The sequence below is a fragment of the Ranitomeya variabilis genome, chromosome 1 (assembly GCF_051348905.1).
Source record: "Ranitomeya variabilis isolate aRanVar5 chromosome 1, aRanVar5.hap1, whole genome shotgun sequence".
Lineage (NCBI taxonomy): Eukaryota > Metazoa > Chordata > Amphibia > Anura > Dendrobatidae > Ranitomeya > Ranitomeya variabilis.
In genome coordinates, this window is record NC_135232.1 from 660,677,332 (window position 1) to 660,701,227 (window position 23,896).

The 23,896-nt window shown below is 45.6% G+C and overlaps 1 protein-coding gene across 1 annotated transcript in view; it reads left to right on the forward strand.

The window, feature by feature from the left end:
• Positions 1–23,896, forward strand: part of GALNT16 (polypeptide N-acetylgalactosaminyltransferase 16) — a 212,154-nt gene that overhangs the window by 128,200 nt on the left and 60,058 nt on the right. The window contains exons 6-8 of the mRNA XM_077263246.1: positions 2,574–2,695; positions 3,097–3,184; positions 20,199–20,283. Coding sequence (XP_077119361.1) covers positions 2,574–2,695; positions 3,097–3,184; positions 20,199–20,283 — 295 coding nt within the window. The remainder of the gene's footprint in view (positions 1–2,573; positions 2,696–3,096; positions 3,185–20,198; positions 20,284–23,896) is intronic.

Sequence of the window (23,896 nt, forward strand, 5' to 3'; positions counted from 1 at the left end):
CCGACTCAATGCAAGTCAATGGGTGCAGAAACGCTGCAGATCCGCACAAAGAATTGACATGCTGCAAAAAAAAGCAACGCTGCGTTTCCGCGCGTTTTTTTCCGCAGCATGTGCACAGCGGATTTGGTTTCCATAGGTTTACATGGTATTGTAAACCGCATGGGAAACTGCTGCAGATTTGCAGCATCAAAAACGCCGCGTATCCGCAGTAAAAACCGTAACGTGTGAACATGGCCTTATAGTCTTGTAGGTTGGCAGAGTTTTAAAGTTATTTATATTTTAGGATTAAGATTTCTTAGTATTTTTGCTATCAGATTGTTAAGGTAAAAAGGGAATATGTCACCCAGCTTGTGCTATGTAATCTGAGGGTATCTTGATATATCGGCTGAGACACTGATTCCAGCGATGTGTCACTTACTGGGCCGTGTGTTTTCTGTTTTCAATAAAATCGGTGTTTTATAAGCAGGAGATCATCACTAGAGGTCTAGGTGTCTGGTGCCTCCTAGTCAACTACTTTGTATAACCCCACCACCACTGATTAGCAGCTTTCTGCCTATGCACAGAGTACACAGAAACCAGCCAATCAGCGGTGTGGCAGTCATACACAGCTCAGCATTCACAGCTTTACTAGATCAGCAGAAAAAAAACTGATTGAATAACAATGACAAACAGCTCAGCAAGTGATAATATATACAGTGGGGAAAATAAGTATTTGATACACTGCCAATTTGGCAAGTTTTCCCACTCGCAAAGAAAGGAGAGGTCTGTGATTTTTTTAAATTATTCAACTATGAGAGACAGAAGCTTAAAAAATCCAGAAAATCACATTGTCTGAATTTTACATACCGCAATTGAATTGCAATTTATTGCACAAAATAAGTATTTGATCACCTACCAACCAGCAAGAATTCTGGCTCTAAGAGACCTGTTAGTTTTTCTGTAAGAAGCCCTCCAACTCTGCACTCATTACCTGTATTAATTGCACCTGTTTAATTGAGTGTGTGGACAGGTATCTATTATACATGCAACAAGTTCAATCACACTTCAACCTCTCCACCATGGCCAAGACCAAAGAGCTGTCTAAGGACACCAGGAACAAAATTGTAGACCTGCACAAGATTGAGATGGGCTACAGGACAATAGGCAAGCAGCTTGGTGAGAAGGCAACAACTGTAAGCACAATTATCTCAAGATTTTGGCCAACAACCTCCATCCCTTTATTAAGCGCATTGAAGATGGGTCGTGACTGCGTCTTCTAGCATAACAATCAACTGAAAAACACAGGGAGCTGAAGCTCAATGTTGCCCTGTGACAGTCGCGAAACCTGAAAGATCTGGAGAAGATCTGTATGAAGGAGGGGGCCAAAATCCCTGCTGCAGTGTGTGTAATCTTGGTCAAGAACTACAGTAAACCTTTTGACCTCTGTAATGGCAAACAAAGGTTTCTGTACCAAGTATTAAGTTCTGTTTTTCTATTGTATCAAATACATATTTGTCCAATAAAATGCAAATTAATTATGTTAAAATCATCCAATGTGATTGTCTGCTTTTTATTTTTAGATTCTGTCTCTCACAGTTGAAGTGTACCTATGATAAAAATTACAGTCCTCTCCATTCTTTGTAGGTGGGAAAACTTGAAAAATCGTCAGTGTATCAAATACTTATTTTTTCCCCACTGTGTATTATGCACAACAAAAATATGAAATCCTTATTGTAAAGTTGTCAATGGAGAAATACTAAAAAACTACTTCTGCACTTTGTGGGCAACTATGCATTCAAAACCTCTGGTGTGTAAAGCAGAAACAGCCTAAAGCCACATGTAAATGGTCTAGTATGGCTGCCTGGTATGTAACTGTATGGCCTCCATTTGCTCCTTGAAAGCCTCAGTTCGGGTTCTTTATATATTGCACTTTTCCCCCATAGAATCATGACTTCTTAGGGTATGTGTCCACGTGCAGGAAACGCTGCGTGCTTGACGCTGCGCAGAGCCGCAGCGTCAAACACGCAGCGTCCAGATGTTACAGCATAGTGGAGGAGATTGTATGAAATCCCGTCTCCACTATGCGTGCTAACACGCACCCGGCGGCCCTGCGACTCCGGACATGTGGCGCGTCTTTTAAGATTGCAGCATGTCCTTGTACCTTGAGGTGCCGCTGCGCCACCGCAAGGTATATCACCGGGCCGTATGTGTGGGGTGCGATGATGCCGGATGTGTGCAATGAACACATCCGGCATCATCGCGTCACAGAAGGGGGCGGGGCTTAGGGCGGAGCGGGTTTGCCGCTCCGTCCAAACCGCCGGCCATCCTGAAGGTTGACACATACCCTTAGGGAGAATTCCTCCATAACTACAGCATCTGATGAGGCATGGAAACATGAGGCCTTGTTCACTTGTTCATTCTGCTCCTAAATTCTGACCATGCATGGACATTTTCCAGAAGAAAAGTAAACCTCTAATAGGAATCCTAAGACAGAGCCATTTATTCTGACTTCCATACAGCCTTTATTATTGCAAGGTCAGGATGAAAATAGCTAAAATCTTGACTCCTGATTGATTATTCGGATTTGCTTTTAGGATTGATCCGTTCTCGGGTCCGAGGAGCTGAGGCAGCTGTTGCTGGTATTCTTACTTTCTTGGACAGTCACTGTGAGGTCAACAATGAGTGGCTTCAACCTCTGCTTCAGAGAGTCAAGGAGGTAAGTTCCTATCAAAGGTTTTATCTCTCGCTGCTATCATTCAAGGGTTTGTCCTCCAGAAGTTATATTGAAAAGGACAGAGCGTACAAAAAGTAAACCCTTCTCCAATATTCCTTTTGTCAAAAATGTTTTAAGCTACCTTTATTTTTTGCCCTTGGTTTTTCTGTCACGGACATTTGATGCTTCATGATGGTAGTCTTCCTTTTGTTTTGGGATGTCATCAGGCGGTCCTTTTTAAGTCCTTCTTCCACCCTCGGTCCGAAATGCTGGGTGCACAAGCCCTTAATATGGGTATCAATATATACGTAGTGGAAAACCCCCTTTAAAATCCTAATGAGACTTCCTGGTAGACTCCTCTTAGACTGTACTATATGTGTGTTGATATTTCATGTCTTACATAGGATCACACCCGTGTTGTTAGTCCAATTATTGATGTCATCAGTTTGGACAACTTTGCTTATCTGGCAGCTTCTGCAGATCTCAGGGGTGGTGAGTAAGATTCTGTAATACTTTATGCCATGTCGTCTGAGTTTTACTCACTTTGTAATTTTTTTCTACATTTTATTTTTGGCTCTAGGGTCTCAATAGTGTCTTAAATATATGGTTTCACTTGGTCAGATTTAGGAAGGTTGAAGGGGTTGTACACTCATGGTCAAATGCAAGAGGCTTACTGAATCCTAACTGTGTGTAATGCACACACTGTTAGGATTCGGTTCTACTTGCAGGTACCAGCAGTTGTGAAATAACTGAAAGCTTGTGATTTACATAAGTACATTCACATGCCATCTAAGGTCGCAGCTGATGTGCTCAATAGACCATTACTTGACACAGCGGACTCTAGTCTGCATGTGACCGCGTGCATGCAGTCAGCAAAAACAAAAACAACCGGTGTTTACCTGCAGCTGTACGTGGTATTCTGCAGGTAAATACTGTGACAGCCTAATTGGAAGTGTGGCTGCAGTGAGGAAATGTAGTTATATTCTCCCTGCAGCTGCTTGCTTCCAGTTATTAGGGCAGTGATTAGTCGGCTATGCTGTCAGTGCTCCGTAATCACTCCCATTACTCTGACTGACATCCTGCTCTGCACACATGCTGGATTGGATTTGAGAGCACTAGAGCGATATTAAATGTGTTTCTTGAAGTAGAAGGTACATTCACACATCCTTTCTACACATCTGTGGCTTTCCGTTGTTTAAATGTACAGCTCATTGACCTATAAAGTTTCATTGATCCTTACACTCATGCTCTTTAAAAAAAAAAGATCAGATTGTCGGATTAGTGAGATTTCTGCCCCTAATTCATTAAAGCTTTTATGCCAGAATACAAGAGCATTAAAAGCTTTGAGCAAACATTTTTTGCGACTTTTGGCTTTTTCATGCCAGTTTCGTCCAGCTCTGAGAAAGTGGACAGAGATGGGGCAGGACGACTCCTGCTCATCAAATTTATTGCAAACCATGGCGTTCCCTATGCCACAAATCTTACTCCACCTCGTCTGATTTATTAGGAATCAGGCATCTCTTAACGAATTACGTGAGTCACACTCCACCCTTCCCCCACTATCAAATGCTCCACTTTTAAAGGCCAAGTTTTATTTGCAAAACAAATCAGAGTAAAACCAGCATTATGGTGATCTGTTAAAAACGACGCCTTTTGATTTTCATCTTCAGAGTTCCATTTGTGTTTCATCATTTTTTAATTGGTGTATTTCGAAGAGTCAATGGCTAAAAAAAAAATCAAACATTTTACCTTCTGTTTTTTAAATGGGATTGGAAAAAAAGGATGCAAAACTGTTTGATTTACACTAGTGTAAAAACTGAACTGCATGCGTGAATGGTTAGCACTGTTGCTTTGCATTGCTGGAGTCCTGGGTTCAAATCCCACCAAAGACAACATCTGCAAGGAGTTTGTATGTTCTCCCTGTGTTTACATGGGTTTCCTCCGGGTACTAAGCAAACAGTACCCTAAAATTTGACCTTTAACACAACCCATCAACAGACAATACATATTACACACACAGCCAGAAATAGAAAGAACGAAATTGCATAAAGTGCCCACGGCGAAAACAGTGCAGGTATAAAATTGGAAGGATCTCATCCTTGTCTTGAGACACCTGCGCATGGAACACAGTATTGGAGGAAAGGGAAGGTAGGTGTATAGCCCTATAAATCCCTGTTGTACCCATTTAAAGACACACAGATCAGAGGTTGTCAGGCACCATTGAGAACTAGCTATTGACGCCCTTAATATGGCTTAATGCCACTGAATGGCCTATCACATATTGACATGAAATTCTCACCAGATGTTAGTAACAATCCTGTCACGTTGTCGGGTGTGGGGGGGGGCCTCAAACTGTCCCTGAAACTGGGATCCTAACTATCCCTGTCCTGAGGGTACTCTTGATGGTAGAGAGGCACGAGTCTCGAACCTCACTATGCTCCTGTTAATCCCTGGTCTTTCCCCTCCCCCATCCCATGGAGCCCGGGACAGAAAAGTAATGTCTCAGTAAATTTGTCCATTCATCCTTCCTTCAATATACAAAGTTTATCAGTGTTGTATGCTAAAAAAACGCCTCACACCATGATGTACCCACCTCCAATTTTCACTGTTGATATGGTGTTTCTGGGGTGATATGCAGCGACTTTTGGCCTACAAACATTGTGTGTATTATGGCATCCAGACTTCAATTCTGATCTCATCTGACCAGACTATATTCTCCCAGTATTTCACAGGCTTGTCTAAATGTTGTTAAGCAAACTTTTGTAATGCTTGAACATGCTTTTTGATCAGCAATAGAGTCTTGCGTGGTGAGCATGCATACAGGCATAGGAGATTGAGTGCATTATTTCTTGTTTTCTTTGAAACAATTATACCTGCTTATTTCAAGGTCTTTCTGTAGCTCTCCACAGGTGGCCTTTGGCTCTTTGACAACTCTTCTGATAATTATTTTTCACCCCTCTATCTGGGGAGCACCTTGCTGTCTCCAGTTTATGGTGAATTGATGTTCTTCCATTTACAGATTACAGTCAAACAGTACTCACTGTAACCTTCAGTAGGTTAGAAATTCTTCTGTAACCCATGCTATCAGTATGTTTTCCATTTATAAGGTTGCAAAGGTCTTGAGACAGCTCACTGGTTTTATCTATCATGAGATATTTGTGTGGCACCTTGTTAATTAGACACCTTTTTATAGGTCATCAGTTGAAACCAGCTGATATTATTTTTCACCAAGTGGCAAGATTGCTTTCCAATTACTGATAAATTTCAGTTGGTGTCATGACTTTCCATGGCTTTTTACACCTCTCTTTCTTCATGTGTTCAATACTTTTTCCTTGCTTCATTTCATATTTTCTCCTTCGCCTTTTTGGGGGACACACACCGTGGGTGTATACTGCTGCCACTAGGAGGCTGACACTAAGTGATACAAAGAAAGTTAGCTCCTCGCCTGCAGTATACACCTTCCTGCTGGCTCTCAGCTAACCAGTTCTTGCTTAGTGTCCGTAGGAGGCACACGGACGGGTCTGCTCTTCAGACCCAAAACTCTTTATTATTTTATTTTTTCCTATTACATTTTTGATTTTACTTTCTACAACAAAGGGGCGACGGATCCTTTCAAGGCTCCGATCTCCCCGAACCATCAACAGGCGAGCACGGAGAGTGTCTCCTCTCCGTATCCTCTCCTGCGACATGCCACGCCTGAGCTGATTCTTAGGGGCGACGGTCCCTTCAAGGGCACCGATCTCCCCACACCCAGAAAGGACGAGCACATGGAGTGTCACCTCCACGTATCCTCTTCCCCAGCCAGGCCTAATGCCGGACAACTGGCCCTGTCCATCCGGGGGCTTGAACTCCATGGATGTACAGAGGCCCCTCTCTATGGCGTCCGAGCAGCCCCCACTGTCCCACCACTGTTAAAGTGGATGGCACAAGGAGGCGGGACGGTTCCTCTCCACCTCCCTAACAAAGCGATGGTGGATTGAGGTTTATCCCTCTATCCTTGCATTGTCCACGCTGCAATACCTGACCTGCAGCAGAACAGTAGAGTGCATGCGTTTTCCTCGGCGCTGAAACCCAGTCATCGTGGCGGCTCCTGTTGTGAATTCTGCTCTTGGGCTCCCTCCGGTGGTTATAAGTGGTAGCGCTGCGGTCTTTGGATCGCTGCATTTATCAGGTGTGTCCACTTATGGCAATTCTGACTGGGCTATTTAGTCTTGCTTGACCCTTTAGTCAGTGCCAGTTGACCATTGTTCCTGGAGGATTCACATCCTTGCCTGGTCTCTCCTGCTTTGCTGTTCATTTCAACAAGATAAGTTCTGGCTTTGTTTTTTGTAGTCCACATGCTGTGGGCCTTATTGTTCAGTTCTTTTTCATGTTTTGTCTTCCAGCTTGGTCTGCATAAGGATTTGTTCAGTCAAGCTGGTATCTCTGGAGATGCAGATATACCCTCCATATCTTTAGTTAGATGTGGAGATTTTGTATTTTCTGTGGTGGATATTTTCTAGTGTTTTAATGCTGACCGCATAGTACTCTGTCCTATCCTTTCTATTTAGCTAGAGTGGCCTCCTTTGCTAAATCCTGATTTCAGTCTGCGTATGTTATTTCCCTCTCCTCTCACAGTCAATATTTGTGGGGGTCTGTCTATCATTTGGGGATTTTCTCTGAGGCAAGATAGTTTTCCCTTTTCTATCTCTAGGGGTATTTAGTCCTCCGGCTGTGTCGAGATGTCTAGGGAGTGTTAGGTACATTCCACGGCTACTTCTAGTTGCGGTGTTAAGTTCAGGGTCTGAGGTCAGTACAGGTACCACCTTCTCCAGAGTACGTCTCATGCTGCTCCTAGGCCACCAGATCATAACAGTACAACTGGCCAACAATGAGTTAATCGCATCTCAGAAGAAGGGAAGGAAAGTGCTGAGCCATATTTTTTCTGTAGTCTGTTGTGTCTTTTCTTCCCTCTTTACCTCTGGGTGGCTCAGGAGTTTGGAGCTGGCATGGATGTTCAGGGATTGGCTTCCCGTGTGGATCAACTTGCTGCTAGAGTACAGGATATTTCCGATTATATCGTTCAGACTCCGGTTTTAGAGCCTAGAATTCCAACTCCTGATTTGTTTTTTGGGGACAGGTCCAAATTTTTGAGCTTTAAAAATAACTGTAAACTGTTTTTTGCTCTGAAACCCCGTTCCTCTGGTGATCCCACCCAGCAGGTTAAAATAGTCATCTCTCTGCTGCATGGTGATCCTCAGGATTGGGCATTTTCCCTGGAATCTGGGAATCCTGCGTTGCTTAATGTAGACACCTTTTTTCAAGCGCTAGGGTTATTGTATGATGAACCTAATTCAGTGGATCATGCTGAGAAGACCTTGTTGGCCCTGTGTCAGGGTCAAGAAGCGGCAGAATCGTATTGCCAGAAATTTAGAAAATGGTCTGTGCTGACTAAACGGAATGAGGATGCCTTGGCGGCAATTTTCAGAAAGGGTCTTTCTGAATCCGTTAAAGATGTTATGGTGGGGTTCCCCACGCCTGCTGGTCTGAGTGATTCTATGTCTCTGGCCACTCAGATTGATCGGCGCTTGCGCGAGCGCAGAGTTGTGCACACTATGGCGTTGTCTTCCGAGCGGAGTCCTGAGCCTATGCAGTGTGATAGGATTGTGTCTAGAGCTGAACGACAAGGATTCAGACGTCAGAATAAGTTGTGTTTTTACTGCGGCGATTCTGCTCATGTTATTTCTGATTGTCCTAAGCGTACCAAGAGAATCGCATGTTCCGTTACCATCAGTACTGTACAACCTAAATTTCTGTTATCTGTGACCCTGATCTGCTCATTATCGTCATTTTCTGTCATGGCATTTGTGGATTCAGGCGCCGCTTTAAACTTAATGGACTTAGAATTTGCCAGACGTTGTGGTTCCCCTTGCAGCCTTTGCAGAGTCCTATTCCTTTGAGGGGCATTGATGCTACACCGTTGGCTAAAAATAAACCTCAGTTTTGGACACAGCTGACCATGTGCATGATGCCAGCCCATCAGGAAGATTGTCGTTTTCTGGTGTTGCATAATTTGCATGATGCTGTTGTGCTGGGTTTCGCATGGTTACAGGTGCATAATCCGGTGTTGGATTGGAAATCTATGTCTGTGACTAGTTGGGGTTGTCAGGGGGTTCATGGTGACGTTCCTTTGATGTCAATTTCCTCCTCCCCCTCTTCTGAAATTCCTGAGTTTTTGTCAGATTTCCAGGATGTATTCGATGAGCCCAAATCCAGTTCCCTTCCACCGCATAGGGACTGTGATTGTGCTATTGACTTGATTCCAGGCTGTAAGTTCCCTAAGGGCTGACTTTTCAACCTGTCTGTGCCAGAACATGCCGCCATGCGGAGTTATGTTAAGGAGTCTTTGGAGAAGGGGCATATTCGGCCATCTTCTTCACCATAGGGTGCAGGTTTTTTTTTTGTTGCCAAGAAGGATGGCTTCTTGAGACCCTGTATTGATTATCGCCTCTTGAATAAGATCACTGTCAAATTCCAATACCCTTTGCCTTTGCTTTCTGATTTGTTTGCTAGGATTAAGGGGGCTAGTTGGTTTACTAAGATTGACCTTCGAGGGGCATATAATCTTGTTTGTATTAAGCAGGGTGACGAATGGAAAACTGCGTTTAATACGCCCGAAGGCCATTTTGAATACCTTGTGATGCCATTCGGACTCTCTAATGCTCCATCTGTGTTTCAGTCCTTCATGCATGATATATTTCGGAATTATCTTGATAAATTCATGATTGTATATTTGGATGATATTTTGATTTTTTCAGATGATTGGAAGTCTCATGTGAAACAAGTCAGGATGGTATTTCAGATCCTTCGTGATAATGCCTTGTTTGTGAAGGGGTCTAAGTGCCTCTTTGGAGTACAGAAGGTTTCTTTTTTGGGCTTCATTTTTTCTCGCTCATCTATAGAAATGGATCCGGTTAAGGTTCAGGCCATTCATGATTGGATCCAGCCCACATCCGTGAAGAGCCTTCAGAAATTTTTGGGCTTTGCTAATTTTTATCGCCGTTTCATTGCCAACTTCTCCAGTGTGGTTAAACCCCTGACCGATTTGACGAAGAAAGGCGCTGATGTGACGAATTGGTCCTCTGCAGCTGTTTCTGCCTTTCAGGAGCTTAAACGCCGATTTACTTCTGCCCCTGTGTTGTGTCAGCCGGATGTTTTTCTTCCTTTTCAGGTGGAGGTTGACGCTTCTGAGATTGGGGCAGGGGCAGTTTTGTCTCAGAGGAATTCTGATGGTTCCTTGATGAAACCGTGTGCCTTCTTTTCTCGAAAGTTTTCGCCTGCGGAACGCAATTATGATGTCGGCAATCGTGAGTTGTTGGCTATGAAGTGGGCATTTGAGGAGTGGCGACATTGGCTTGAGGGGGCCAAGCACCGTATTGTGGTCTTGACCGATCATAAGAATCTGATTTACCTCGAGTCTGCCAAACGGCTGAATCCTAGACAGGCCCGATGGTCCCTGTTTTTCTCCCGTTTTGATTTTGTGGTCTCGTATCTTCCGGATTCTAAGAATGTTAAGGCTGATACCCTCTCTAGGAGCTTTTTGCCTGATTCCCCTGGGGTCCTTGAGCCGGTCGGCATTCTGAAGGAAGGGGTGATTCTTTTTGCCATCTCCCCTGATTTACGACGGGTTCTTCAGGAATTTCAGGCTGATAAACCTGACCGCTGTCCAGTGGGGAAACTGTTTGTTCCTGACAGATGGACTAGTAAAGTGATTTCTGAGGTTCATTGTTCTGTGTTGGCTGGCCATCCTGGGATTTTTGGTACCAGAGATTTGGTTGGTAGGTCCTTTTGGTGGCCTTCTTTGTCACGGGATGTGCGTTCTTTTGTGCAGTCCTGTGGGACTTGTGCGCGGGCCAAGCCTTGCTGTTCCCGCGCTAGTGGGTTGCTTTTGCCTTTGCCGGTCCCTGAGAGGCCTTGGACGCATATTTCTATGGATTTTATTTCGGATCTTCCGGTTTGCCAGAGGATGTCGGTTATCTGGGTGGTTTGTGACCGGTTTTCTAAGATGGTTCATTTGGTACCATTGCCTAAATTGCCTTCCTCTTCTGATTTGGTTCCGTTGTTTTTCCAGCATGTGGTTCGTTTGCATGGCATTCCGGAGAATATTGTGTCCGATAGAGGTTCCCAGTTTGTTTCTAGGTTTTGGCGGGCCTTTTGTGCTAGGCATTGATTTGTCTTTTTCTTCCGCATTTCATCCTCAGACAAATGGCCAAACCGAGCGAACTAACCAGACTTTGGAAACTTATTTGAGATGCTTTGTGTCTGCTGATCAGGATGATTGGGTGGCTTTCTTGCCATTGGCCGAGTTTGCCCTTAATAATCGGGCTAGTTCTGCTACCTTGGTTTCACCCTTCTTTTGTAATTCTGGTTTTCATCCTCGTTTTTCTTCAGGGCAGGTTGAGCCTTCTGATTGTCCTGTGGTGGACTCTGTGGTTTACTTTGGGCTCATGTTGTGGACAATTTGGTGTTGTCTCAGGAGGAGGCTCAGCGTTTTGCTAACCGTCGTCGGTGTGTGGGTTCCCGGCTTCGGGTTGGAGATTTGGTCTGGTTGTCTTCCTGTCATGTTCCTATGAAGGTTTCTTCCCCTAAGTTCAAGCCTCGGTTTATTGGTCCTTATAGGATTTCTGAGATTATCAATCCAGTGTCTTTTTTCGTTTGGCCCTTCCAGCCTCTTTTTCCATCCATAATGTTTTTCATAGATCTTTGTTGCGGAAATATGTGGTGCCCGTTGTTCCCTCTGTTGATCCTCCTGCCCCGGTGTTGATTGATGGGGAGTTGGAGTATGTGGTTGAGAAGATTTTGGATTCTCGTTTTTCGAGGCGGAAGCTTCAGTATCTTGTCAAATGGAAGGGTTATGGTCAGGAGGATAATTCTTGTGTTCTTGCCTCCGATGTTCATGCTGACGATTTGGTTCGTGCCTTTCATTTGGCTCGTCCTGATCGGCCTGGGGGCTCTGGTGAGGGTTCGGTGACCCCTCCTCAATGGGGGGTACTGTTGTGAATTCTGCTCTTGGGCTCCCTCCGGTGGTTATAAGTGGTAGCGCTGCGGTCTTTGGATCGCTGCATTTATCAGGTGTCTCCACTTATGGCAATTCTGACTGGGCTATTTAGTCTTGCTTGACCCTTTAGTCAGTGCCAGTTGACCATTGTTCCTGGAGGATTCACATCCTTGCCTGGTCTCTCCTGCTTTGCTGTTCATTTCAACAAGATAAGTTCTGGCTTTGTTTTTTGCAGTCCACATGCTGTGGGCCTTATTGTTCTGTTCTTTTTCATGTTTTGTCTTCCAGCTTGGTCTGCATAAGGATTTGTTCAGTCAAGCTGGTATCTCTGGAGATGCAGATATACCCTCCATATCTTTAGTTAGATGTGGAGATTTTGTATTTTCTGTGGTGGATATTTTCTAGTGTTTTAATACTGACCGCTTAGTACTCTGTCCTATCCTTTCTATTTAGCTAGAGTGGCCTCCTTTGCTAAATCCTGATTTCAGTCTGCGTATGTTATTTCCCTCTCCTCTCTCAGTCAATATTTGTGGGGGGCTGTCTATTCTTTGGGGATTTTCTCTGAGGCAAGATAGTTTTCCCTTTTCTATCTCTAGGGGTATTTAGTCCTCCGGCTGTGTCGAGATGTCTAGGGAGTGTTAGGTACATTCCACGGCTACTTCTAGTTGCGGTGTTAAGTTCAGGGTCTGCAGTCAGTACAGGTACCACCTTCTCCAGAGTACGTCTCATGCTGCTCCTAGGCCACCAGATCATAACAGGCTCCATGCCGGGACGCACACCGATGGTGAGTGGATCCAGTCAGCGGTGGGCCTCTGCAGTGGGATATTCACATGCTGTCAGGCAGCCTCTGCCATGGCTTCTCTGTGGACCACCTCCCTGAGGTAACACTCCGGCCGGCTGCAAAAATTTAGCCCCTGGCTTCGGCCGATGTATAGGCCGCATCCCGGAAGCCGCGCCTGCACTATGGCATGCTAAGGTGGCTCCGCCCACCTTTTCTGGTGCTTCTTCCCTGGCACGGGAGCGATCGCTTCCCTCGGCAACGCCCCTCTATTCTACTCCTGGTATTGTTCACGCCGGCTGCAGAAATTTAGGCCCCGGCTTGGGCCTATTCATGGAAGTCACGGGGCTCCGCCCCCCGAATTGGCACCTCTCACTCTCTGCGAGACTTTACCACCTCTACAACTCCCGGTGGCCATCTTGGTCCACCCTGCTGGCACGCGCGCACACACACACACCATAGCTCCCAACCATCCCTCATTGTGCGGGACTGTCCTGGTTTTGATACTTTGCCCCACTGTCCAGCACAGAACGCTCTGTTTCCCGCAGACAGCAGGAGAAGCAGCCGACACCCCCTTGTGTTAAGCCATGCCCCTTCCCCTGCAGTCTGTTTTTCTTCCAGTGTGCGTGGTACAGCTCAGAGGGAGAGAGAGGGGATATGTTTTAGGTACGTGTCACGCCCCCTTGTGTTAGGCCACGCCCCTTCCCCTCCGGTATGTTCCTGAGTGAGTCTCCAGTGTGTGTGCGGTACAGAACTTCAGAGAGGGAGACACTGAGAGGGGACACTTCTGTTCTTTGAGGTACATAAGTTACAACACAGTCAGTCACCACCTCCAGGGCTTATCTGCCGAACACAGCCCTGGGTGCCGCAATAAGCAGCAGACCAGTGGACTGCTGAGCTAATCATGCCTGGCTAGTAAACTAATCGTGCGTGGAATGAGTGGGGCTGAACAGGGTGGGATGGACACACTCACAGCCTCCTCTGTTTGCCTCGGCTGCTCAGTGCTCACTGCTGTGTGAGAGATGATCACCAGTACAGTAGTCAATGTCACAGACGACTCCAGTGCATTGCGGAGGAGGAGCAGCGCCTGCAGCTCCCTGGGAGAGGGCGACGACGCTAATCATCAATGTGGCTGCTATTTTTCCCCACGCATAAAAGGGCTAAGCCTGTGACAGTCACTGTATCATCATGTGCTTATAAGACAGCAAATCATGGACCAATTGCTCTACACAAAAATTGCAATCAGCTCCACTCGGTACACACACACGCGGCTCCGCTCGGTACACTTCGTACACACACACACGTGCGGCAACGCTCGGTACACCTCGTACAGACGCTCGGCTCCACTCGGTACACCTCGTGTACACACACGCGGCTCCGCTCGGTACACCTCGTACACACCCGCGGCTCCGCTCGGTACACCTCGTATACACACGCTCGGTACACCTCGTATACACACGCTCGGTACACCTCGTACACACACGCGCGGCTCCGCTCGGAGGTGTATGGAGCGGAGCCGTGTGTGTATGAGGTGTATGGAGCGGAGCTGAATGTGTATGAGGTGTATGGAGTGGAGCCATGTGTGTACGAGGTGTATGTAGCGGAGCTGAATGTGTACGAGGTGTACGGAGCGGAGCCGTGTGTGTATGAGGTGTATGGAGTGGAGCCGTGTGTGTATGAGGTGTATGGAGTGGAGCCATGTGTGTATGAGGTGTATGGAGTGGAGCTGAATGTGTACGAGGTGTACGGAGCGGAGCCGTGTGTGTATGAGGTGTAAGGAGCGGAGCCGTGTGTGTATGAGGTGTATGGAGCGGAGCTGAATGTGTACGAGGTGTACGGAGCAGAGCCGTGTGTGTATGAGGTGTATGGAGTGAAGCTGTGTGTGTATGAGGTGTATGGAGCGGAGCTAAATGTGTATGGAGTGGAGTGCGTGTGTACGGAGTGGAGCCGTGTGTGCAAAGTGTACGGAGCGCAGCCGCGTGTGTAGGAGTAGCTATGTGTGGCCATTATGCGGTATGAAGTATCATGTGCGGCCAATACACAGTATGGAGCATCATGTGCGGTCATTATACAGTATGGAGCATCATGTGCAGCCAATATACAGTATGGAGCATCATGTGCAGTCATTATACAGTATGGAGCATCATGTGTGGCCATTATACAGTATGGAGCATCATGTGTGGCCATTATACAGTATGGAGCATCATGTGGGGCCATTATACAGTATGGAGCATCATGTGCAGTCATTATACAGTATGGAGCATCATGTGGGGCCATTATACAGTATGGAGCATCATGTGTGGTCAATCATTATACAGTATGGAGTATCATGTGGGGCCATTATACAGTATGGAGCATTGTGGGGCCATTATACAGTATTGAGCATCATGTGTGGCCATTATACAGTATGGAGCACTGTGTGGCCATATTTTTTTGTTTATAATTATTCTTTATAAAACACTGTGATCAGCAGTGCTAAATGGGTGTGGTTGGGACGTGGATATGGGTGTGACTAGTTATGATTGGGTGTGGTCAGAGGCGTGGCCTAAAATTTGTTTCTCTTTCCCATCTTCAAAAGTTGGGAGGTATGACACACACACACACACACACACACACGTGCTATAGTTTTGCATTAAAGGGGCACAACAACCCTGCAACCGGGTAAGGAAGTACTGCTCTCTTCCCCTGCATCTTCCCCCTGTGCTTAAAGGCACATGACTAGGATCTCCTGCCTGGTCTTAAAGGTACATGACCAGTATTCCCTAGTCTTAAAGGTACATGATCAGTATTTCCTAGTCTTAAAGGCACATGACCAGTATTCCCTGGTCTTAAAGGCACATGAGCCGTATTCCCTGGTCTTAAAGGCACATGACCCGTACTCCCTGGTCTTAAAGGCACATGACCAGTATTCCCTGGTCTTAAAGGCACATGACCCGTATTCCCTGGTCTTAAAGTCACATGACCAGTATTCCCTGGTCTTAAAGGCACATGACCAGTATTCCCTGGTCTTAAGGGCACATGACTAGCATTCCCTGGTCTTAAAGGCACATGACCAGCATTCCCTGGTCTTAAAGGCACATGATCAGCATTCCCTGGTCTTAAAGGCACAGAACCAGTATCCCCTGGTCTTAAAGGCTCATGACCAATATTCCCTTGTCTTAAAGGCACATGACCATTCTGAAGCCGGCCACCCTAAATGAGCTCAGGAGCCCTCCACTCCGCAGAGTACCTAGTTCCCTGAGTGGGCTTCGTCACTGCCACAACCCATGGATTCTCTGACAAGAGATGGAATCCCTCCGTGAACCCTTTGTGGCTCAAAGTGCTCACAGGACCAATATAGATGGTCCATTTCCTTCATGCGAGCCGTCAGCTAGCAGGAGCTGCAATTTTTCTAGAAACGTACAAGCATCTAGAAACGTACACGCGCCTAGAAAACGGAAGTTTAATTTCCTGATCCCTCAACAATGATTTGCTGAGAACAAGTCTCTGAATATGGATCGAATATTGCCTTGGTTCTGGACTCACCAGAACTTCAGAAAAGGATGGATTTGCCTTTTTAGATCATCAACCAATCTCTGTAGATTGACGAGGACTTCGGTTCTACTCTAGATCACGCAGTGTCCCTCACGAGGAAACTAAACTCCCTCGCAGAGCATTTGCCATTCACCAGGACAGGGAGCGTCCGGATAAGCTATCCACTGGACAGAAACCTCTGCAAGCGCGGTATCCTTTTTCAGCCAATATGCAAACACGCGGGGTGTCCCCTCCATGTATACCCACTAAGATGTGAGATGCCATGCCTGATCTGATTCTTAAGGGTGACGGGTCCTTTTAAAGGGTATCGATCTCCCCACAACATCAATAGACGAGCACATGGTGTCGCCTCCATGTATCCTCTTCTACAGCCAGGCCTAACGCCGGACAACCAGCCCTGTCAACCCAGGGACCTTAACTCTGTGGATGTACAGAGGCTCCCTTTTTGACATCCGAACACCCCCTCTGCATCCCCACTATTTAGCAGATGATGCAAGAAGGCGGACGATCCCTCTCCACTTCCCTGTTAAGAGGATGACGGATCGAGGGTTCATCATTTTAACTCCGCACCATCAAAAGAGAGCGGCGATAGTAAGAGACAGCTTTTCCTGACCTTCTGCATGCAGCTGCGCATTCTGCCGCTTGGCATATTAACTGGGTAGAATCTCCTGTGGTATACCTACCAGTATCCCTGCCTGATGGGTCATCAATTAAAAATACAATGGACTGTCAGATAGCACATCTGGTTTGTTCCATTTTGCGGCGGCCTCCAGTTCAGCACTCTATCCTTCCTTAGCCGCCGCATGTGTTGCTAGAGCAATGGTCTCCTGGTCAGAGACCTTAACTATCTTGATTTTCCTGAAGACTTTACAGCTGGTCAATCACATTTCTTGAGCGAGGAGACTAGCTGCTTCACGCCTCTCGGATGCGTCTACTTGCGCGGCGTTGTCAGCAGCAAATGCCATTACACTCAGAAGGACATTATAGCTCAGAGAATGGAAGCATACTCTGCGTTCAAAAGGCCTCTGACATCACTCCCTTACCAGAGCGATCGGTTGTTCGGTAAGAAGTTTGGAGTGTTCCCCACGAAGGAACAAAGGATCACATGTTTCCTATAGAACCAACCAGCAGTGGATCAGTTGTCCAGGACGGTCTAGATCTATGGGATCTTGGTGGGACCGAAAAGTAAGACCGACCCTGAACCTCAAACTTCTACCAAGCTTGACAAGGTCCCCCTTCTTCGGATGGAGTTTCTCCGCTCAGCCATTACTTCAATGGAAAAAGGTGGAGTTTCTGGCATCCACCGACATTCGGGATGCTTACATTCACATTCCTATGTTTTCCCCTCTTCAAAAATTCCTTCGCTTTCCCTTTCGTGAACAGCATTTTCAAATCACGACCTTGTCCTTCTGCCTTGCTACCGCACCCAGAGTGATCGCAAGGGTTATGGTGGCTGTCATGTTCCTCTTGCACCCTAGAGGCATGGTCGTCCTGCCTTATCTGGTAGACTTTCTAGCCGCTCTTCCAGCCCTGTGCTGAGTCGTCTATATCTCTTGCGATACCCTCTCTCTCCTGGGCTGGCAGCTAAACTTAGACAAGTTTTTCCTCATTTCCAGCCCAGCACATATCCTTTTTGAGGATGATCCTGGAATCTTCCAGAAGGTTGGTAATTCTCCCTTGAGACAAGACCGTGGCCCTTCAACAGAGAGCTTGTGCACTTGTTCACTCATCCCCTCATTCCATTTGATTTGCTAGGAGGGTTCTGAGGAACATTAGTGGCGACAATGGAAGCGGTTTCCTTCGCTCCTCTCATTTTCTGCAGGTCAATCAGGCTTTCAGAGGGTAGTCTCTGAGCTCCTTCCTCATCCAGGGGAGATCCTTTCTCCTGGTTCAATGGTTATTAGTGACTACCGATGCCAGTCCTCTTCTCCTGATCATTGTTCTGGGGAGCCAAACGGTACGGCGGGTTACCCCATCCGATTTAAATTGGACAATCCCATGTCTGTGCCATACGTCAATCATCTAGCAGGTACCCACGTTTAGGAGCCATGGCCGAGGTACCTCACATTCTCTGTTGGGCCACTATCTATCATTCGGTGATCTCGGCACTACACATCTCAGGAGTAGAACTCTGGGCGGCAGACGCCGTCAGGGTCCCGCCTCATGTGAGTGGGAACTTCACCCAGAAGTCTTCCATCAGATCTGTCTTCACTGGAGAACTTCAGATGTAGGTCGGATGGCGTCCAGACTGAACGCCAGTGTACTCTAGCTCATGGTTTCTCCTCCAGATCCAAAAGCCATCGCAGTGCATGCTCTGGTTCTTCCATGATACCAGTTTCCATAACCACTCTTCCACTACTTCCGAGATCTTTTCGGAAGCAGGAAGTGCCCCAGTGATCCTGGGAGATCCACACTGACCATGTCAGGTTTTCTTGTTTGCGGAACTAGTATTTTTCCGTCTTATTGCAACAAAACTGCAAATATGGACTTCCTCGCAGGGATTCTTTACATGTGGTTCTTCCCTATTGCATACCGTTAGATCTTTGGGACCTTAATGGTCCTGGGAGTCTTACAGTAGGCTCCTTTTGATTCGGACAGACTTTACTATCAGGGAAGGTCACCCTTTTTTTCTCTGCGATCTCCACATCCTGACGAGTCTTCAGAGTTAGCCGCTCTGTTCTTTCAGACTTTTTTCCCTTATTACCATCAAGTCAAGGTTGTCCTCAGGCCATCCCCGTCCCTTGTTACCAAGGTGGTATTGTACTGTATTCCCAGTTATGAGGGCATTGTTCTTCCCTCATCTCTTTTGGCACCAGTCCACAAAACAGAATGGGTTCCCCATATTCTGGATGTAGTGAGTGCTCTGAGTTGGTATGTCTTGAGGACGGCGTCCTTCCAAAGCTTGGACACTTTATTTGGGCTACCTCACGGTAAGAGGACGGCTTCCTGACGGTTTCAGGAAGGGTTTAGCCATTTCATCGGCCATGTTAGCTTGGTGGATTTGTTACACCATCCAGGAGTCCTTCCCTGTTAGATGTCAACCTATCTCCCTGTCTATCGAGGTTTCTTGGGTTCTAGGCACCAGGCGTCGGCAAAGCACGTCTACAAGCTTGTGGGTTCGTCCTGTCCGCATGCATTCTTGAAGCACTATAATTCCCAGACTTCCACAGATGTGAGTCTGGGCAGGCGGACTCTGCAAGCAGCGGGTTGCACTTGTAAGTAGCGGTTACACAGGGCCTGATCTGATGTTGTCCCCACCCAGGGACTGCTTTGGGACATCCCACGGTCTGTATCCCCCAGTTAGGTGAAGGAGATATAGGGATTTTTGTGTACTCACCGTAAAATCCTTTTCTCCGAGCCAATCATTGGGGGACACAGACCGTGGGTGTATGCTGCTGCCACTAGGAGGCTGACATTAAGTGATACAAAGAAAGTTAGCTCCTCCCCTGCAGTATACATCCTCCTGCTGGCTCTCAGCTAACCAGTTTGGTGCAAAAGCAGTAGGAGATCAATAACAATATATGAGGGTATAACATGTCACATTCTATATGAGAGTATAGCATGTCAAATTATAAAACAAGCACAAGCTAATAATAGGGTGGGAGCTGTGTCCCCCAATGAATGGCTCGGAGAAAAGGATTTTACGGTGAGTACACAAAAATCCCTATTTCTCCTTCACCTCACTGGGGGACCCAGACCGTGTGACGTCCCAAAGCAGTCCCTGGGTGGGGACAACATCAGATCAGGCCCTGATACACATATCTTAATTTATGGACATCCATGGTGATTTCTTTCCCTGTGTGAATTGGATGGGTTGTTACCATCATCTGGTGAGAATTTCATGTCAATAGCACCTTTAGAAATATATTTACCGGTACTGGTATATCTGTAGTGCAAATACTACTTGTAGTAGGATGGTACATCTAGGAGAGGAGGGAGGGGATTTAGGTCTTATTTTTTAGGGGTTTAGATGTTTTTTTTACCAGAGACTTTCTATCTTTTTGCCTTGTTGAAATTAATAGTGTAAGATAGTAGGTGAAGACGACTTCTGCAGCCAAGACTTTGCCAATTATCCTCAAATGAGAATAAACTTGCTACCTAAGAAAAAAAACTAATGCACGCTACTTATGGTTTTGCTGGTTTTCCTATTTTATTAGGTTTTGACTGGAGTCTACATTTCAAGTGGGAACAGATTCCCATAGAACAGAAAATGTCCCGCACAGACCCAACGTCCTCCATACGGTGAGCGCTGCCTCTTTTCTAACTATTAATATGTTCTTTTATTAGATCTGTCTGCTATGCTTTCCTACCTGGGGGGCATTATACAATAGCGGGAGAGATAGTGAACTCAGGGATAAATAATTGTCTATGATTTGGTTCAGTATTTTATTAAATGCAGCCAGGTTTGTATATGATGAGTTTCGTCCATTAGTGGTTGGAAACGGCAGGCTCCCTGTAGTCCACACAACATTTTGGATGCCTTCACACACAGCTTAAAAATGCTGCATTTCTGTGGCAGAAAATACAGCAGTAAAATGTTTTCTTGGGAAAATATCAATTGCAATACCTACATTTTTATTTTTACGGATTTCATTTTGCGAGCATTTTCACAAAGCTTTTCATCTCCATGGCTTAAGGTCCCAACCACATGCAGACTTTTTTTCTTGTGTCGTGCCTATCCTGCACACCCAGCTCAGGTGAGCATATACAATTTATAGAATCATTGACTTTATCATACTTGCTACGCTCAGGTAGTGCTCTCTTTCCACTTGTTTATCTTTTCCCTCATTATTTCTGCCCAGAATTGACAAATTATGAGCATTTTTGTAATTGTGCATACTGTAGACTACTAGATCTCCATTGTGTTTTTTGGGGGGATTCTAAAAAAAAAGACTGGAAATCACATAACATATGAATCATAGGATTCCTAATCTTAAGAACGCAACTAAAAAGACAATCAAGGAATAAAGGTACCATATATACTCGAGTATAAGCTGACCTGAGTATAAGCCGACCCCCCTAATTTTGCCACAAAAAACTGGGAAAACTTAATGACCCGAGTATAAGCCTAGGGTGGAAAATGCAGCAGCTACTGGTAAATTTCAAAAATAAAAATAGATACCAATAAAAGTAAAATTAATTGAGACATCAGTAGTTTAAGCGTTTTTGAATATCCATATTGAATCAGGAGCCCCATATAATGCTCCATACAGTTCATGATGGACCCCATAAGATGCTCCACATTAAAATATGCCCCATATAATGCTGCACAAATGTTGATTATGACCCCATAAGATGCTCCATAGACACATTTGCCCCGTATAATGCTCCACAAATGTGGATTATGGCCACATAAGATGCTCCATACAGATATTTGCCAAATATAATGCTGCACATGGCCCCATACAGATATTTGCCCTATATAATGCTGCACATGGCCCCATACAGATATTTGCCCCATATAATGCTGCACATGGCCCCATAAGATGCTCCATACAGATATTTGCCCCATATGCTGTTGCTGCGATTAAAAAAATAAAAAATGACATACTCACCTCTCAGACCCCCGGCACTTGCGATATTCACCCGCTGTGTCTTCCCCGTCCTCTGCACTGACGTTCAGGCAGAGGGCGGTGGGCACTAATCGTGTCATCGCGCCCTCTGACCGGAGCGTCACTGCAGAGGATGCGAAAGACGCAGCGGCGTTGACGGTGGAACGGGGAGCAGGTGAATATAGCGAGTTATACTCACCTGCTCCTGGCGCGGTCCCTTCATGTCTGTTCCCCGGCAGCTTCTTCCTGTAGTGAGCGGTCACATGGTACTGCTCATTACAGTAATGAGTATGCGGCTCCACCCCTATGGGAGTGGAGTCAGGTCCATATTCATTACTGTAATGAGTGGTACTATGTGGCCGCTCACTACAGGAACAAGCTGCCGGCGCTGGGGAACCAGGGACGTGCAGGGACCGCGCCAGTAGCAGGTGAGTATTATTACACAGCTCCGCTCCTTCCCTACCCGACCCGTGGGTATGACTCGAGTATAAGCTGAGAGGGTTACTTTCAGCCCAAAAAAGTGGGCTGAAAATCTCGGCTTATACTCGAGTATATACGGTATAAATATGCATTCATTTTAAGCAAATGCGCCAAAAAAAGCTTAAAAATTGAAAGAATTTCCATATTTCCATGTAATTTTTTTTAGAAAAAAAGTGTGCGAGTGTGAAGGCAATTTTTTTTAACTTGCATATAACTACATTAAATCTGTGAACTGTATACAGCACTGTGTAAAGGTTTTAGGCAGATGGGTAGGATTGCACAAATTCTTCTGTCTCTTCATGTAATCCCAGATAGACTGGATGATGCTGAGATCAGGTCTCCTTGTTCTTCTTTGTGCTGAAGATAGATGATAATGACATTGGTTGTATGTTTGGGGTCATTGTTCTGCTGCAGAATACATTTGGAGTCAATCAGATTCCTCTCTTATGGTATTACATGATGGATAGGTATCTGCCTGGATTTCTCAGCATTGAGGTCTGTAATGTCCTGGCTCCATCTTCTTTCCTTCTTTGAAGATAGGGACAACATTTGCCCTCCTCTAATCTTCTGGGACATTTCCTGTATTCCAGGAATTTTCAAAGATTCTGGTTAGTGGTTGTGCAATTTCCTTTGCAAGTTATGCTTTTGGGCATATTGTTGAATCTTTTGCACAAAGCTTCTTCGGGGCCTATGATCCTACACATTGCCCATTTCTTGGTGCTTCAAAAAAGCTTGAACAGCACATCTTGAAACCCCAGTCTGCTTTGAAATATTTGCCCAAAACTTTTCCATGGTACTATATCTCAACTGAAAGTCTCCCACTCTCTCCTATGCTGCTTAGCATATTGGCACAGTTGGTGCAGGTTTTGCCACTGCAGATTTTCTATGCGAAAATTTAAAAGAGAAAAAGTCAAAGTAAATAGATATCGTTAAAGAAACAATCAACCCTGCACGTTAATTTTTATACACGACTGTCTTTTAAAGGGAATCGGTCAGCAGGTTTTTGCCATGTATCTGAGAGCAACATAATGCAGGGGCAGAGACCCTGATTCCAGTGGTGTGTCACTTACTGGACTGCTTGGTGCAGTTTTGATAGCATGCCTGTTTTCTCTGCTGTAAATGTAGCAGTGCTCAGAATTCTAAGCTGTATATAACCTCGCCTACACCACGGATTGGCAGCATCCAGTGTATACTGTGCATTGTCAGCAAGCTGTCAGTCGTGGGGGCAGGGTTATACCAGATTAACTGGACTGCCTGGCACAGGACACCTAGTTCTGCATTGATAATCTCCTGCTGATAAAACACTGACTGTATTGAAACTACAGCGAGCTGCTGAACAAGTGACACATCACTGAAATCAGGGTCTCTGCTCCTACATTATGTAAGTCTCACATTACATAGAAAAAACCTGCAGACAGCTTTCATTTATTCATGGCTTTTTTTTTACACATAACAACCAGTGTTGCACTTCATGTATTATTATTATTATTGCCTTTTGTTGCATTTTCCTCTTTTTTTGATGCTTCTTTTATTTTTTTTTCTTGGTATGGATTTGACTTAGCATTGCTAATTAGTTTTTCTTTAGTGTAAAATTAGATTCTGAAAAATAGATTCTGAAAAATAAAAAATGTGATGTTACATGCGTTTATTTCCAGTAGGGAAAATGCACCAAACACAAACGGCTCTGTAGCTTCTTTAAAGGGGTTGTCCAGCCTTGGGGTACAAGTCTGCAGTCACTCTATGTACTGTAAACTTGTGCATAGTCATGTCACGCACACTGCGCACTGCGAGGATTCTCCGGTGCTGACCGTAAGTATGTGATT